Below are 17,168 nucleotides of genomic sequence, written 5' to 3' on the forward strand. Positions count from 1 at the left end.
CACGTTATGTTTGGATGCAACCCCCAGGTCTAGTATGCGTATATGCATCTTAGCCTTCTGAAGGATTAGTTCAGAATTAAGATTTACAATTCCTATTAAAGATTGTCTTGTTCATAAACTGTATTTTTGTGAAGGTGGCAGTAAAGAATATGCAACTTGAAGTTTTATGGCATGATTTTTACATGTAGATTTACTTACGAAGTAACTTAAGAAAAAAATGTACTTATGCCTATAGCCTTGCCAGTAATTGATTTTTCAGTTCATTGACTAAATAAATAAATGAAAAAATAGCTTGGCTGAACACAAAATTACATTTTTTTTGGCCAACTATGAAACAATTTGCATTAATGAAAGATTTCAGTTCAACCCAAAGTAAATCATTTCAGATTGAGGAATTACTAACTAGAAGTCTTCAACCAAATGTAAATTGAAGCATCTTTCCTAAGAAGAGGGGAGGAGTGATTGTGGTCACATTCACCCCCTTGGTAAGGAGTGGAAAAGATGCTCTTGTGTGATATTGTCAGATAGTACCCTCTGTTCAAATGTACTGTCTCTCTGAGAATGTGGACTTAAAAATGGTCCATCAACAAGGGAGAGCTCCTTAGAACCTCCACCATGAGTTATCCTGGGGCAGGGCTTTGTGAAGCTGTTCTGTTTTGTTCAAATTTCTTAAATGTTTTGTTCGGCTAGAGAGGAAGGAAGACAATAACTTCACAGTTTGACAGTTAAGACAGTATTGTGAGTACATTATCTGTCTGGTGTGATTTTATAAAAGGCGAAATGACTTCAGCAGAAAGGCTGGGGGAGTGGGACCCCACTCAGTGAACTGTAGCATTGTGGTTTGGGTGATGGGGTACCTTGGTTCTGGCAGAGAAGCGCTTTTGAGTGCACATTTGACTGGTGCTGGTCACAAAGCCTCTTCTTCCACTGCTCTGCCCTAGTGAAGGGCATGGGAGAGCTCAGGAGAGCATCTTTTTGCCATCCATTTTGGTGCCTCCAATAGTTGGGAGGATCAGTTTCAGGAAAAGTCCTGGCTGATCTCCAGAGTCATTTTTGACACACACTCAAGTCACAGAGAAGAGATGCGTGGAGATGGAGCATGCTCAACGTAGGAAGAACTTAGGTGCTTTTTTAAAGTTTCTCTTGAGCTTGTAAAAACTGAAGGTTAGCCCCTCAAGGTCAATTTTCCTAAGGCCAGAAAACAGCATCCTCCCAATTTCTGTTCCCTGTTTAAAAACACAGAGATGCTACAGCTTCTCAGTTGAACCATCTGCTGAGGGAGGTTTCAAGCCAAACGGTTACATTTGACAAAATCGTAAGCCATTGAAAACAAGGTTCTCGGCTGGAATGCAGTTGGTAACCATAAGTAGCTTTACTTACACCTCCTACAGTAAAGGCATGTTTGGTGTAAACGCGTTATAATCCACACAAACAAAGAGAAATGCTTCTGTCACGCACATGCTATCTCATTATCTTCTCTTGACTCCGTTAGATCTTGCCATCTGTCTTTCCTCACATTTCCCTACAGGTCAGCTCTTAATGCAGAACTAATTTTGTATTAGAACTGAAATCCAGTGATTTGGGCATTTCCCAGATGAGTTTCAGTAGTAAAACAGGCTTAAAATTGAACCCCTTGGGGTTTCTTAGCTACATTTCCAGCCTGATGGAAACTATCACCCCAGAGGTGAAGTGCTGTTTGTTGGTGCGTACTTGTTACAGCAGAGGAGTAATCATCATGTGGTGGTTTTGTTCTTCTTGTGTTTTTAGGTGTGGTGATATGATTGTTGCTGTAAACGGACTATCCACGGTTGGAATGAGCCATTCTGCACTCGTTCCCATGCTGAAGGAGCAGAGGAACAAAGTAACTTTAACCGTGATTTGCTGGCCTGGAAGCCTCATATAAATTTGGGAATCGCTTTGGGTTCAAGCAGCTTCTTTTTCTAGATAGCTGGCACAAAAATCTCCTCTATCTTTTTTTCCCTATTGATACAGCTGGTTATAAGCAGGGCCAAAACTGCTGTATTTTCTTTTTTTTATAGGGCTGTCAGACTCACTCTATGTATCTTTCCATCCTGAAATAGCCATTTCTGTTTGCTGTATCCATTGCTGACGCAAATGCAAATACACACGAGCTCAGAGAGAAACTCGCACTCCGATACGGCTGTCATTGAGCTTTGCCCGCCAGGCTGGTAGAGTTAGCAGAAGAACTTAGTGGTTCTTTAGGTTTCTCTGCACAGTCCTCAAGTTATACATAATATATAAGCCTAATAGCCATGTGCCCGTTCTTCCCTGCGAAGAGAACGTGTGTCAGTACCGCAGTGACACATCTATCTGCTGCTATGAATCAAATTCCATTTCCAAAGGTACATCTCTTCATTTTGTAAGCCTTTCCATTTTTCGATTCAATATTTCAGACTGATTCAAGCAATCCATTTTATTCATCTGAAATTACTTGGTCCCCCAAATTTTTCTTGCAGGGCATCAATGTTCATAGAAAAGTAGGACAAAAGCCTGATATTACTGGAATTTTTATAAAGTGCAATAATTGGACTCTTTGTTAGGAAACTTTAATATATTACAGAGTTTGTATCCTATAATGACAAGAAATATGGAAGTAATTACTGTTGCAACGCTGGCAAGAATACACGTGCCCGAGGTCGCCTTTGAGTGAATAGCTTGCAGTATTAGACTTGACTTTACAAATGAACGTTTTGCTATGTCAGAGAATTTTGATGAACATTTTTACGAAGATCATTTTTACCGTTTCTATTGTAGCTGTCAGCTCTCTTTATTCACGTGTGGAAACAATACTACTTTGACTTTCTAAATGAGGGAACTATTTCCAGGAACAAAAGCAAGCTATTAAGAAACCATACGTTATGGTTTACACGCGGGCACGCTAGAAAGAAGGCTCTTTGAAATCAAGTCCAACTGCAAAGTAAGCTGCAAAGTTCACTCTTATTCTGTCACCTCCTGACAAATGTGCAAATGCCTTGATATCAAATGCTGAAACGATCTCTCTTGCATTTCAGGATGTTTTTTTTTTTCCTTTAGAGAGCACCTGCTATTAAGTTGTCAGTAAGAGTAATACTATTTAACTTGGATTGTATTTAGCATTTTTACAGACCAACCTGTAACTTCTAGACTTTGCCTTTCCGTGATATTTGCAGGCTAAGCACCCATTTGTTTAAGAAAAGAAGGGTGGAGTGTGGAAAGAAATGTGCTGACCTGGAGCAAACCCTGTGTGTTGTCAGTGTTCTGCATATTTGGAAAAGAGCTTCGTTTATAAACCAGGTTCCCAACCTGAACTGATTTTATGAATGACCTCTGTATTGTATTATTAATTACCAGAGAATGTATTTGAGAATCACAACATATTTCAATTGTGAAGCATGAATTTTATTTTCAAACTTAGCCGGTATAATATCGGGGCATATTATCGCATGTCATTAATTCCAGTAGCTTTGTTTTCAAAAGAAATAAAGTTACTCTTTTGCAAAAAAAAAATTGTAAAAATCTCATATGAATGAAGTGGTTTTATTCCTCTCTGTAATGTATGCTAACAATTTAATTTCATAATATTAAAATACAAAAGAATGTCCTCTACAGTATATTACTGTACTGAGAATCTTTGTTTCTGAAGCGAACACCAAACTTATTTGATACTCTGACTGATCTAATGACAAGTTTCCTCCCATCCCCAGATGCTGTTTCACTGTGTACTTCGCTCTTAATGCAGATTTTTTTGTAAAGTACATCTTAGTATAGACTTTAGGGAGATTTTGACATATGTACTAGATTTAATGGTTTTTTTATTTTTAAAGTTACACTTTTCATTCAAAACCCTGCAAAAATCAGATTTTTAGATTTTTTTTTCTTTTATATGTATATGTACCAAAAGCATGGGTTAGCTTAAACTGTGCGGTTTTGTTTCTGTATGCTGTAGCTTTTGATCAGAATGTCTAGTGATAAAACCTTCTGAATTAATTCCCTTCCTGAATCATTTTTCCCCTTTAGCTTGTAGCTGCATAGTTGGGTTTGGTTTTCCGTGCCTTCTGTTTTAAATTATTTCATAATGTTGTTTTTTTTTTTTTTCCAGATATTGATATCTAATTGTGTGGTATTAATGAAGGATGAATGAAAATAAAAGTTCATTCTACTCATTGTAATAACTCAACGTATTGTCTCGCTCTTTGCAAAAGATAGGGGTAGCTCAATGCAGACTCAAAAATTGGGGGTTTTTTTCTGCTGTGATTTCTCATAAATTACAGTTAGTGAATGTACCAAAAGAGTCTGAGGGGATGCTCATCCAGCCAGGGTAACGTACCAGCTGTTTAACCAGTAGTTCCAGCACTGAGAAGTGTTTCTCAAGCGGGGGTAAGATCTACACCTTCTGGTACTTCGCCACAAGCAGCGTTTCCTCTTTCCCCCTCAACGCCAGCTGGTACCGATCAGCTGGAGGACGTTTTCACAGCATAGGTTTGATGCAAGGCGACAGTCTTGCTGGAAACATCAGTTTTACAGCTGAAACTTGAGCCTCCCGGTAATCAATTCCCATCTCCATCTCCTGCGGGCAAGCATGCTCTATCTTTAGATGTCTGCGAAGCTGGAATGAGTCTAAAAGCAATTTCTTAATGATTTGCAGTAAAGTTGCCCAGAACCTGGATTCTTATTCCTCGCAGTAGTTAGTGGGTTACGAGCAGGCAAGTTCCTTTAATAAAACCGTGCCTGCATACAGAAACGCAGAAGAAACCAGCCACGTCTGCAGGTCTGTTGTTAGCTCTTGTACTTCCCGTAAGGTGGGAGCCAGACCATCAGAGTTTTAATTAAAGACAGATTAATGAATTTATTGTTGCAGCTGAAGGTGCACAGAGCTCTTGTGTGAGTTGGGGGACCTAGTCATATGTGTGCTGGAGCTTCATGTGAGAAACACCTTCCCCAAACAACCCTAGGGATCTCCAGCGAAGAATGTAAAACAGTTTATTCTGCTTCACAGCATCCCAATGAAGCGAAATCTGAAGATATTTCATTTGCCGCTCTAAAGTCAGGAACAACTGAGGGGAAAATTCAACATCACAAAAGAATTAAGAATTCATTTATTTGCAGATTCCCTAGTAGATCTGGGGTGGGTATAATGAAAATCTAATCCTGGTTCTCAGATGTAGTGTGACCCAGATTATACCAGAAGCAAGGCGAGTTCCATTTAGTTAAGAAACTTGACCATTTACTTCTGAGACAATTTTAATGGATCATAAAAATTTGTTAATGAACTAAGGTAGGAGATCCTGATGAGTTAAAAGAATGAGTACACCAGGCAGGACAGCAGCGATGGCAGATGTGGAGTTAAGGCCACACGTGTCGGATGCTACACGGCCCAAGAAGATGTTGTAACAGTGGGGAAGGTCAGTGGACATCCTCATTCCAGTTGTCTCGGACAACTTATAGGCAAACTTTCTTACCTAAAAAGTGGATCTCCCCCGACACACAGAAAAAGGAGAGACAGAAAATGATTTGCAGTGACCTCATCACACCTGACATAAATCTGTCCAGCTAGTGAAGAACAATTCTTAGATTACTTGATGCCCAGAAGATGGAGGAGGCTTTAGACTTTATGCTACTGGGACAATTCAAATAATGTTATATGGGTAAGAAAGCTTAATTCTAGCTAAATGTTGATGCTATCTTTCTGTTTGATGCCACGGATGGGTCCCCTGAATATTACCAGTATGATATGGATGCCATGCCAACGTCAGTGATGTGTTGTTACGATGGTGATGAGCTCCCTTCTGTAGAGTGATGCAGAAAACTTCAGACAACTCAGAAATCAAAGAGGTCTGAGAGTCCAGTGAGAGGTGCAGAGCCTGTTCAGCATCAGCCATGGCATTTACTGTGCCTGAAGCTGTTTTAGAAGGAACAGGAATGTGTTTGGCTTTGGGGGTTGTTTTTGTTGTTAGACTATGCTGGTAAAAGCTGGCTGGAGGAAGCTGTGGGTTGCAAGCATAGCCAAGCAGAAACAGCACGCTCCTCGGCGGGGAAAGCCAAGTTTGTCTTGCCAAAGGGGGAATGAGAGCCAATCGCTGCCGTCGCAGGAGGGGGAGGAATTGGGCAAGAGATGGATGGGGAGAGCATCTTCTGCGACTCCTAGGGGCAAATATCGCATCTAGGAGGGGCTGCCTCTCTCCATCCTCCTTCCCAAATAGTAGTGGCTACCTTAAGCACCTCAACCCCTCCCAGACCTCCCTACCCTGCCTTAGCCGCAGCAGCCAGCTGTGGAGACCGTGGCTCAGCTTTAGGCAGAAGAGGCAGTAGCATCAAGGCCGCGTGGCATCCTGCTGCAGTGGTGAAGGCCAGATTTGGCTACACCGGAGTCAGCGGTCGTGGTCTCGGTGGTGACTCAGTCTTGGGTGTCTTGCAGGGAGGTGGTCTGCAAAACAGCCATGCCCACCTTTTAAGGTGCAGCTGCAAGGGTTCATGTAAGCACGTCAGGAGCACTACCTCTGGTCTCGGAGCTAGGCTGCCTAACGCTCTGGATCCGTAGCACACAGCATAACCTCTGCTGTGGGGGGGGGTTCATCTAGCAGCTCTGCTTTACCCCCAAAGCATAGTGTCTGGTGGTGCAAAACCACCACTATTTCAGCAGTGATGTTTGCTCTTAGTACAGCTCTTCTGCCATGCCAGTGTTAGCAATCATTAGAGGAGGAGCTGAAGGAGAGGAGGTAAGTTTTAGTAAAACAGAGCTCGCTCTTGATGCTTTTACCTATTTGTGGACTAATCGTGTTCTCTGCAGCACATTTTCTGTACTGTGACTCCAGACTGATAATAAATTGTGGTGGATGAGCACTAAATGGCAATGGAAATTAGAGGTGGATGTGTTCTGTTGCATTAACTAGTTTACCGCTAGGCTGGATGAGATGCATCACGTAAGGGAGATGGTATCATAAGCAGTGAGAGAATTTAATTACAATGATGAATTTAATGCTATGGTGGATTTTAGATGTAGCTGTGACATTAGCTACTTGTAGTGACTTCATTGCTTAGCAACCTCAGCACCAGGCAGCAAGACCCAAAATGCGTTTTTCTGCCCCTAAAGCAGGTGGGTATGGAACCTTAACCAGCCTCAGGGCGAGCCCGGGCACCCACCGGTTCCACAAGCCCTTTCTCGGCGAGCAGCTCCACTAAAGCCAAACGGGAGCTGGGCTTGCAGTTTGGACCCAGCCCTGTATGGTAATGAATGAAGTACGCAATTAAGCAACCCATTTGGTATTTCGTTCGATCTGGGACAAACCAAAGTGCTGGTGGCTTTGCTCCCAGGTTTTGCTATAAAGCGATTGCGGAAAGCTACTGAAGAGAAGCATTTTAATCAGATTAGAATAGATAAAGAGTATAACCCTTTGGTTATACAATTGAGCTTTCTAATCATATTAAACTTTAATACCAGCATCAGTGCCATATTGGAACAACAATCACAAAAAGCTACAAGCATAAAATATTACAGATCCTTAAACATTACAAAATGTCATCCACTAAAGTTAAAAAACGTTATCGTGTTTGGGGAAATGTGCCAGCTACAAAAAAAAATCCCAAACAACCCGGGAGCCTGTAGTCCTGCATACATGTGCAGATTAAATGCAGCACAGCAGAGGCAAGGCTTGACCTTTTTGTTTCTTACTTTTTTATTAATTAAATTGCTTCCCAAGCAGCTACTTCTGCCACCACTATTACCCACCTTAGTCCTCATCCACTGAGGTGCTAAGTACACTTAGCTCTTTTTGCAATCAATTAAAGGTCCCTCCTTGTGGGACGCAGCAAGAGGTGACTCCTCTTTACTAGTGAAGCAGCTCTGGGAAGAAACAGCTTCGGCTGTGTCGCACCTCTGCTGTTGCAGCCACCACTCGGCATCCATCAGTGCGTAAAGCAGGAGAGGACTGAAGCCAGGAGCCGAAGGAGAGGGGCTGTTAATGCACATCAAACGCTTGATTGAAGTGGGTTGGTCTTCTGGCATCTATGTGTTTCCACCGATTTGAGTTTCCTCCGTGATTCAGGTTTGAGAGTACAAAGGACCCTGCTTGGAAACAGTGGCCTTGCACTGAAACTCTGCCCACGGCCGCAAGTTCTGCCGGTACGGCTCCAGGCTGCAGCGGCCTGGAATCCCAGCAGGCAGGCAGTCACGGCTATCCCTCCTTGAGTGAAACAGCCAAGCAATAATTCAAAACCAAAAGTTTTCCTTTCTTCTTCCCTCCAGCTGGAGTTTCCTCTTCCCACAGACATGCCGGAGGTGCTACGTGATTTGTTTTGATTGAATAGAGTCAACATAGCTGCAGCCGTCATCCTGTCCCGGGGAGCTGGTCCAGGGGTCCTGGGTCAGCCCTTGGGGTGAAATTTTATTCAGCTGAGTATTCTGCACCTCATAGAGTCTTTCTCAACCTTAAACTAAATAGCATTTACTCTCAGATTTTTTCTTCCCAAAATTTATTTTTTCTGACCGTTTTGCTTGTTTCCTGTCCACCATCCCGCTGCAGTGATGCTTGGCTGCTCCCCTACAACCCTTTAAGTCTTGCTTTTTCCAAGGCATCTTCCAGCCCACTAATGCTTCCTCCAGGCACAGGGTCTCTCTGCATCATCCTCTGACAGGTAGCACACAGTTGGCGGCGTGGGGAGGCGGAAGGGGTATTTTGGGCTTTCCATCGCTGTCGGTACCGTTGGCACTGGGGGTGCAGCTGCTGGGTTTGCTGCTCCCCACCGTGGGGGAAGCATCATGGCTGGGTCCCGGAGAGGTCCCCCACCTCCAGCACCTACCCCAGCACCCCACACACCATCTGAGCCCCAGGACAGCGGAACAGGGGGACACTACTCTCTAACAGCCTGGGAAGTTTGGGTCTTTGTGTTTCTTTGCAATTGATGCTGTGGTAATTATGCACCTTATGAAGATATGCGATGTAATCATACCCTTCTAAAAATGCCTTGGATTAAAAGCTTTTCCTGGGTCTTTAGGTGATGGGCCTGCAATTACAGAAAATGAACTGCATTTTAGCTTTCCATTGAAATTAATAACAGCGGTTCTCCAGTTGACTCCATGAGTAGTTAATGGAACAAACTGGGTGCTTCACTACAATACGGGTTTTAAAGCTATCTGAGAGACATTCTGTGTTTCAAATAATAGGAAAATAATTTACATGATGCAAAACCATTTTGTTTGCATCTTTGTGAAATAATGGCTCCGCATAGCTTTGCAATGTAACTGTTTATCAATAATGATTTCAGTGTGCTCTTCCATCCCTTGCTGCACTTGGGGGGGAATGACCTGCAGAGAACTTTGGAAAAAGAAAAACAAGCCAAGGAATTAATGATGCAGAAAAGAGCTCCAGTCTGGCCTGAGCAGCACAACTGGGTTTTACCATAAACCTTGAAAAATAGATTTGTGTGAGTTCATGCAGGGGCAGAACAGCAAATATGCCGAGACTTGTGGAATTTCAGTTACCCCATCTCCAACTTGGTTCGGTTAAAGTCAAACTGTGATAATCAGTAAATTTTGGAGTGCTGCTGCTGCTGGGTTGCAACCGATCTCGGGGAGAGAGCAGCCAGCCTCTCTCCTCCATCCCAGTTAAACTGCCCCATAAGCAGGGGCAAAATAGCTCACGTGTCTTCTGCTGCATCGGCCTCCTTTCATAGCTCCTTGCCCAATGCACAGAGGTGCCTCCAGCACATCACTCTCCAGGCAAGCAGAAAAGCGAGTGGTCCCTCTTTCCCCAGCGCCTTTTGTATATGAACTGGGCTGAGGATTGTTCAAGATCCAACTCTGCACCTCCCACAGTGAAATCAGTCCCTCTGCTCCTCTACACTGGGGATGCTGGCAGTCCAGAGCAGGTTCGGACCGTTTTTCCCATGGAGCAGGTGTACCGCAGGGCCACCCTCTCTCACTCCACCATCAGCACCCGTGTGCCACCAGCCCTGCCTGCTCCTTCAGTGCCACAGTTCACCCGAGAAACATTTCAATGCCTTTGCTCCCCGGTCAGCAAGTCCACTCTAACAGCAGCCGTGAGTAGCTGCTCAGCCTTTTCGGTCACTCTTTGTTTCCCATGACCAGGAAGTTTTTCCTGGCACTGGCCATTGCAGGGGTGGATGCCAACGGCGTGATCGCCATTGGCTCGTGCTGCAGCTGCTGCTTTCTGGCATCGGCCTCAGTGGTTTTGGGAACCTGTGACCCTGTCCCTTACAACTCTACAGACGCTGTTTCAGTGTCCACATTTTTATCTCCCATCCAGTGAACACCTTTGCACCGTGAAGCTAAAGCAGAGCGGGTGCTGAGTGCCACCAGCAGCTCCCCAGGGCTTGCTCCCCAGTCCTGCTTCATGTACAAGGCAGGAAGAGCCCTGAGCACACCCAGCTCCTGCCCGAGAAGCCCTCTCTCCTCAGGCTGTCACCCCCGGGGTGCGTGGCTGGTTCTCGCACCCACACGCGGCGTCCTGCTGCTCACGTGTCACTATTGCCAGTTTTACTGCCTTTCCCCTGGATGATAGCATCATCCCTGTGAGTTTTAGTACCTTCCCTGACATCAGAAATAGTTGTGTTTTCAGGGCGTATCTCTCAGCTGTCCAGAGCAACCTGAACTGCAACCTAAAGAAACTGTATTTCACCAGGAGCTTCTTGAATGAAACACTTGCTCTTTTTTCTTTTTTCCTCTCCAAAAGCATCTGCCAGTAGTGTAGTGAGACATCAACCATAGAAAAATATTTTTCATCAGCTGACTCTCCTGGCACTCACACACTCACAGGAAAATATCCCCTCAGTCAATGGCCACAGGTGCCCTCTGGGAGGTTGGGTGGTACCAATTGCCAAGAAGATGCTCTGAACCCCCTGGCCTGGGCCCAGAGCCGCTTCCCACGGCAGCGCTTGCACAAGGACGGGTTTTGGTAGCACCCTGCTTCCCAGCCAGATTGGATGCGGTCAGGAACAAGGGTGTGTAATCAATCAAAACCTCAGGACAGGGAAATTGTAGGTAATTATCTAGCATATTTTATAGATAGTATATTTTTATGGCCTATATATTATGTATTACCCATATATTATAATTACCCATATAATTAACTATAACTACCTATATGTTATAGGTAACAAATTATAGATAATTACCTAAAAGTCTGCAGCCTTTTGGGTGGCCCAGCATGGGCAAAACTGAATTTCACTTGTTTGTTTTCCTGCCAGATTCTCAGCTCCTCGAGGCACAGCTGTAAATCAGTCTTAGCTAGGTTAAAAAAACCCAACCAAACAACAAGCTCATTTTTCTTTACTTCTTTCACTCCTAATTCGACTTTCCCCTCATCTTTTATGTAATCTGTACCTTTCCCAAAGTACCGAGACCGGGGAGGGACTGACCCCGCCACCCTGGACCAGAACTTGAAGGCCATCAGCTACGCTTCTGTCTACACTTATTTAATTTTATTTCTATGTCTCATTATTTTTGTTGGCAAGGAAGGTAGGGGGAAGGATTTTTTTTATCAGGAGTGTAGTCAATCGAGAAGCACTGTAGAAACATCTTTCAGCAGATGGCTGCTTCTGCACACCCATCTTCCATGAGGCAGAGGACAACTTGCCCCAATCTGATGAAGTTTAATGCGTTTGTCTGCTTTTAGAAAATCCTTTGGTTATTGCTAGAGTTGGTTAATTCTACTAGCAAATAGAAATCCAGGTCTTTGTGTGTGTTATGGTCTCATGGGCTACATGACTGCACTACACATTGATTATTAACAAGAGGTGTCTGTAATGACTTAACTTTGCTTTAATTCATGCTGCGTCAGCACAAGAACACAGAATCATTTAGGTTGGAGAAGACCTTTAAAATCACCAAGTCCAACCATAAACCTAACGCTGCCAAGTCCACCACAGCTCTTCAGCTATTGCTGTTTATCATGGCTGGAGCATTCAAGTACCTGCTCTTTGAAATACAATTAAACCAAAAACTTGCTCCCAAAACAAACTCCTCTGTGCAGAGCCCCAGAGCGAATCAACCTTTTACACACGTGTGTGAAAGCCCTGAAAGAGGTGGTTTCAGTGGAAATGCTGACAGCCCACTGCTTAGAACCAGTCTGACGGCTGGCCCAGCCATCGCGCTGGGGGCCATCAGCTGCCGTGGGCAGGCAGGGTCTTCCTGACTCCAGGTAAAGTCAACCAAAGTGCATAAGAGGCGAGGATTGTGGCTCATTCTTAGGTTATTATTCTACCAACAAGCAGCCAGACGGAGATCTTCCTTGGTTTAGGGTAAATATTGTATCAGCTGTATCCTTCAGCTGCTGTGTTGCTCTCCCGCTGTCTCCCATTCACGGTGAAGAATAAGCTCACCTGGGCTTGAGAGTGCTTTTTTACTGATTGTTGCGATGCTGAAATGAAAAACCTATCGACTTTATCACGAGGGGGGGGGAGGCTGAGCACAGAGAAGCATCTTTGCGATGCAAATTTCCCCTTTGTTTAGCATGATTTTTCGTTGTCAAACAGATAAAAGCTAACCAGGGAGCGAGGAGCAAACCTGGCATGTTGTGACAGACACTTGAAAACAACAGATAAATGTGCTGTTTCCAGCTTCAGCCAGGTGTGTCTGACTGTCACTCAGTGAGTCTTTGAAAGCTATGAATATCAGATATTTTAATTATAAATGCTCAGTCAAGTCAATATATTTCTCAGTACGGGAGCGGTGACAGACAAAAAGGATTTTCTTAAAATTCAGCGTGCACAGTGACATCCTCAGAATTTAAAAATAAGACCGGCACATCATTAAAAATAAAGATTTGAAACTCATATATACAAAAAAAGAATGGCAAAATAGACCTCTGGGGAGACTGTGGGTAAGCTTCAGCCCAAACTTTACGAGAAACACAAGCTTTGGAAGTCCAGAAAGACTTCACAATGCATAATTACATTGCACTTCCATACCTTGAAGTGGAACACGGCTGTAGCTGTGCAATATTTGAGCCACCCAGGAGCTTCACGATGGAGCAGGATCGCACTAGACGGCGTCTCTCCTGCCGACAGTCTGGATGTGAGGCATGAGAATAGAGATGCTCTGCCCCGGCACAGATATCTGTCATGTTGATGCCTGATGTTTACACTGGGGAGCTTGGGCTCCCTTTCTCCTTAATGGAGAGAAATTGGCACTTTTAGGTGCTGTTCATCTCATCCTAATGTAGTTGTCTAAAATAAATCAGATGACTCACACTGTGGGCATAGCTTTTTTTTTTTTTCCCTGTCTTGAAAGCGAGTGGGGATGAGCAGCCGAGATACCAACTTTCATACAGTAGTATCTAAAGGTAGGTGAGATGAATCCTACTGTAGATAGTTAGTGCTTTGCAGGACTTGTCCAAATAAGTCAGATGTAAAGTTCCTGAGAGGCTGGTTTTGAGAGCAGTCAAGAAAATCTAAGCAACGAAGAATATTTCAGCTCCCCTCCTGGGATGCAAGTGGCATTGGACAACATCAAGTATGTATGGTAAGACATAAAAATGGGGCATCCAAGGGAGTCACAAAGGTGGGGTACTCAGGGAAGTTCATGGTGAGGGACCATCACTGCAAGCCACCTCCTATATGGTGCTCCTGGGTTGGAAATGATGCATCTCAGACAAAACCCAGCTAAAAGCTTGTGGCCTGGGGGCTGTCAAGGAAATGTGACCTCTTTGGGGGTACCATTGGGTAGAGCCACCCCCCCACAAGCACCTGCGCCCTCGCTGGCTGCTGCTACCGGCTGCAGGGAGCCAGGTGGCGATGCCAGCTGGCGTTAGGGCACTCACCTTTGGGGTCCTAAATCCAGGTGAGAGGATCCCATCGTCACACCATCACAACCAAGTGGCAATGTTGGGATGTGGACTTAAAGGGTGGATATTTAATCAGGCACAAGCAGCAGCTAATTTTAAAGACAAGTTTAAAATAATACGTTGTTTTGACTATCATGTTAATTCCTGGTCTCTCAGAGGTGCATGTTGCCTGATACACCTAAACTGAAGAATATCAGCTCCTACCTTGGAGATATCCAAAAGCCGTCTGGACATGGTCCTTGGCAACCAGCTTGAGGTGGCCTTGCTCGTGCAGGGGGGGAAGTTGGACCAAATAAGATCCAGAGGTCTCTGCCAACCTCAACCATTCTGTGATTCTGTGAACACTAAAAATAATGTAAAAATAATAAAAAAATGAAGAACGTTCCTGATGAAGCTTTTTCTGAGACACAACTCTGAGATTTCATAAAGTGGCAATTTTCAAAAAATACTTCATCACTCAGGAGCGCTTTCTCTTTGAAGTTTCATCAAAAAGACATGCTTCAGTGGAAGCATTCACATTGGTCTGCCAAGATCCACAGTTCACCGAGTGCTTTCCAGCAGAAAGGGGGTGCCCGCAGGGTCATCCCCCTCCCATCTGGTTGAACAGAGGTCACCACCATTCACCAGTGAGGCATCGCCAGGGCTGGAGCAAGGGCATCCTCCACCAGACCAAAGCCCCTCTCCCCTCGTGGCCTGCCCCTGCTCCCCTGCCACACGCTGTGGACATGGCCAAGGTGTCGGGCATCCCTCCCTAGTCACCCTGTGGCAGCCATGCTCGTGTCTCGCTGCTTCTGCTTGCGTTTTCATATATGCTACGTACACGTCAGCAAGATACGGAGAGCGAAACCTCATCCCTTTCCTCCCCTTCCATTGCTCTGCATCTTTGCACCTGGAGGAGAAGAAGATGCCAGTGTTGGTTAGATACAAAAGTGAAAAGAAAGAAAAGGAGAAGACGGCAAAATAATCCTTCCCTGATGGAAAGCTCTCCTGTTTGTTCAGATCATTACCATATCAGCAAACCCACATAAAAGTACCGTTAATTTTAATACTTTCCCAAGACTAATTAGGTTTAAATTGGGTAGAAAATATTGTTCAAATAACTAGCCGTGCATAAAATCCTCGGAAGGAGTGGCAGAAAACAGGGAAAATAGTTTTTATTAATGCATTTACACCTTCTTAGAATTTCCCTGAATTGTGTTTTACCTTGGCTATAAAAATGAAAACATTTAAATTTCTTTAAAATTACATTTGACTTAATTACAGCCAATCCCTAATACCAGCAAACAACCCATTTTGCCTACTTTCCAGCATAAATAGCCACCAGCCTCATCATTTCATAAAGAGTTGTTTTTCTACATGATGTTCTCTATGTGCAGAATGTTAATAGCTACTATAGCTGAATATGAATAGGCTTTGTAGCTCCACTTGAAATATAGAAAAATGGCCCAGACATTAAAAAAGATAAAAGGGAAAAGGGCAGTAATGAATTTAGAGGAAAATGAACATTAATGGCACTAGCATTACCTCATGTTCCACATAACAAATTATTGGAAATCTGTCAAGCACACCAAATTATCTACTCATCTGCTGTTGTGGGGCCCTTTGGAGCCATCCAAAACCAGCAAAAGCAAGACAATTTAAGCTAATTTTACTATTTATAACAATAGAGCAGACCATTAAGATAAATTAATGTCATTATCAAGTTTCTATGAAAATGACAAATACCGCTATTTCAAGCAGCTTTAGAAGCTGTTGACTATAATGAAATCTGCTGTACAGGTACTAAAAAGAAACACTCCAAGTAATTATTTTCTAGTAGCTTGTTTGTTTCCTTCACATTCATTTACTTTCACCACAATTAGTTCTGTACACAATATATGGTAACTAAACAGTCAACACTACGCAGCATTAGGACTAATTGGGCAATTACGATGCAGTTTTCAGCCTTTTAGGTCCTAAAGAGAGCCAGGAGTAAACATTTTAGAGGCAACAATAGCGGCACCGCATCGATTTGCGGGGTTGGAGTTTGAAGGAATACAAAGCAATGCGAGAAATAAAGCCAGGTAAAATGCTTTACACAAAACAGCCCAAAATGAGATGGTTTATTAAATGATCTAATTGCTGAGACTCGGAGCGTGAGGCTGGACAAGGCAGGCAGAAGCCAGCCGGGGTTAGGATTTTGGAGCAGGGGTGAGAGCGATGCCAGATCAGCACCGGCAACCTCCGGCCTCAGCCCCGGATCGGTACAGCCATCTAACCAACAGCCGGCGTTACACCCGGCAGGGGTGGGAAAATATGCGTGCTGGAAAAATTTACTCGGATTCTCTCAAAACTTCCTCGGCATTGTAACTCCAGGTGTTTCACGTGCACATCCCACCCTCTGCGGGTCCTTCCTGAGCCCCAGCACTACTGTGTTAGGCAACAAATTACGCAATAAAAATATTTTCCTACTGCCAGTCTTGCCTTTTTGCTTTGGAGGATAAAGAAAAGAGAAGCTCCTGGTCCCTCCTTCTTTCTACCACTGACAATTTACTACACGAGGCCAGGAAGAATACACGCGTACTGCAAACGCAGCAGAGATACAGCTCAATACGTGAATAAAATTCAGCCAAAGTGCCGGTGTTCAGCTGCATTAACCAAACATGATGGAGGCAGCCATGGAAAGCTAGGTGGAGATGTCATGCTTTCTCAGGCCACCCTGGAGGGTTTTTTCCCCCCACATCTCGCTCAGAAGGCAAGAGAAAGACAAGGGGCTTAGCATCCCTCTTTGAACTCGTCTTCACTTTCCCCATGTCTGTAGCTGCCAAGCTTTTATTTGCTCTGTGTTTGGCATTTCATGCCAGCAATGTAATGAAATAATTTGCATATTTGCACATAATTTCTACGCAACCATCTCCAACTTCCCTGTGAGGGTGGTGAGGCACTGGAACAGGGTGCCCAGAGAGGTTGTGGATGCCCCATCCCTGGAAGTGTTCCAGGTGAGGTTGGATGGGGCTTTGGGCAACGTGGTCTAGTGGAGGATGTCCCTGCCCATGGCAGGGGGGTTGGAACTAGATGATCTTTGAGGTCATAGAATGGTTTGGGTTGGAAGGGACCTCAAAGATCATATATATATACACATACACTATTATATATAAACTATAAAGCTGCAGATTAATAAAGTAAGATTTTTTAAAGATCCCATTATGGTTAATAATATTTGCAGAACTTCTCATTAGTACATTTTGCAGAATGATTTTCCTTTGACAAATTTAAATACAATGAATGCATGTGAGCCTTTGCAGCTTGAATAAATTCTGCTCAGTCCTTCTAATACCATGTTTGGTATGTTTGTGAGTTATCATAGAGTGGTTTGGGTTGGAAGGGTCC

At 44.0% G+C, this 17,168-nt stretch overlaps 1 protein-coding gene across 9 annotated transcripts in view; it reads left to right on the forward strand.

The window, feature by feature from the left end:
• The window catches only part of LNX2 (ligand of numb-protein X 2), a 62,955-nt gene extending 58,786 nt beyond the window's left edge, over positions 1-4,169 (forward strand). For 7 of the 9 annotated variants that reach the window (XM_054813748.1, XM_054813747.1, XM_054813749.1 and 4 more), the window contains one exon: positions 1,768-4,141. In XM_054813748.1, the coding sequence (XP_054669723.1) occupies positions 1,768-1,903 (136 nt within the window). In that variant the 3' untranslated portion in view covers positions 1,904-4,141. Of the gene's footprint in view, positions 1-1,767 lie in introns of all 9 variants that reach the window. The other 2 variants (XM_054813746.1, XM_054813755.1) reach the window with 2 other exon arrangements.
• Positions 4,170-17,168: the final 12,999 nt, after the last annotated feature.

Source organism: Grus americana, chromosome 1 (genome assembly GCF_028858705.1).
Source record: "Grus americana isolate bGruAme1 chromosome 1, bGruAme1.mat, whole genome shotgun sequence".
In the NCBI taxonomy this organism is placed as follows: Eukaryota; Metazoa; Chordata; class Aves; order Gruiformes; family Gruidae; genus Grus; species Grus americana.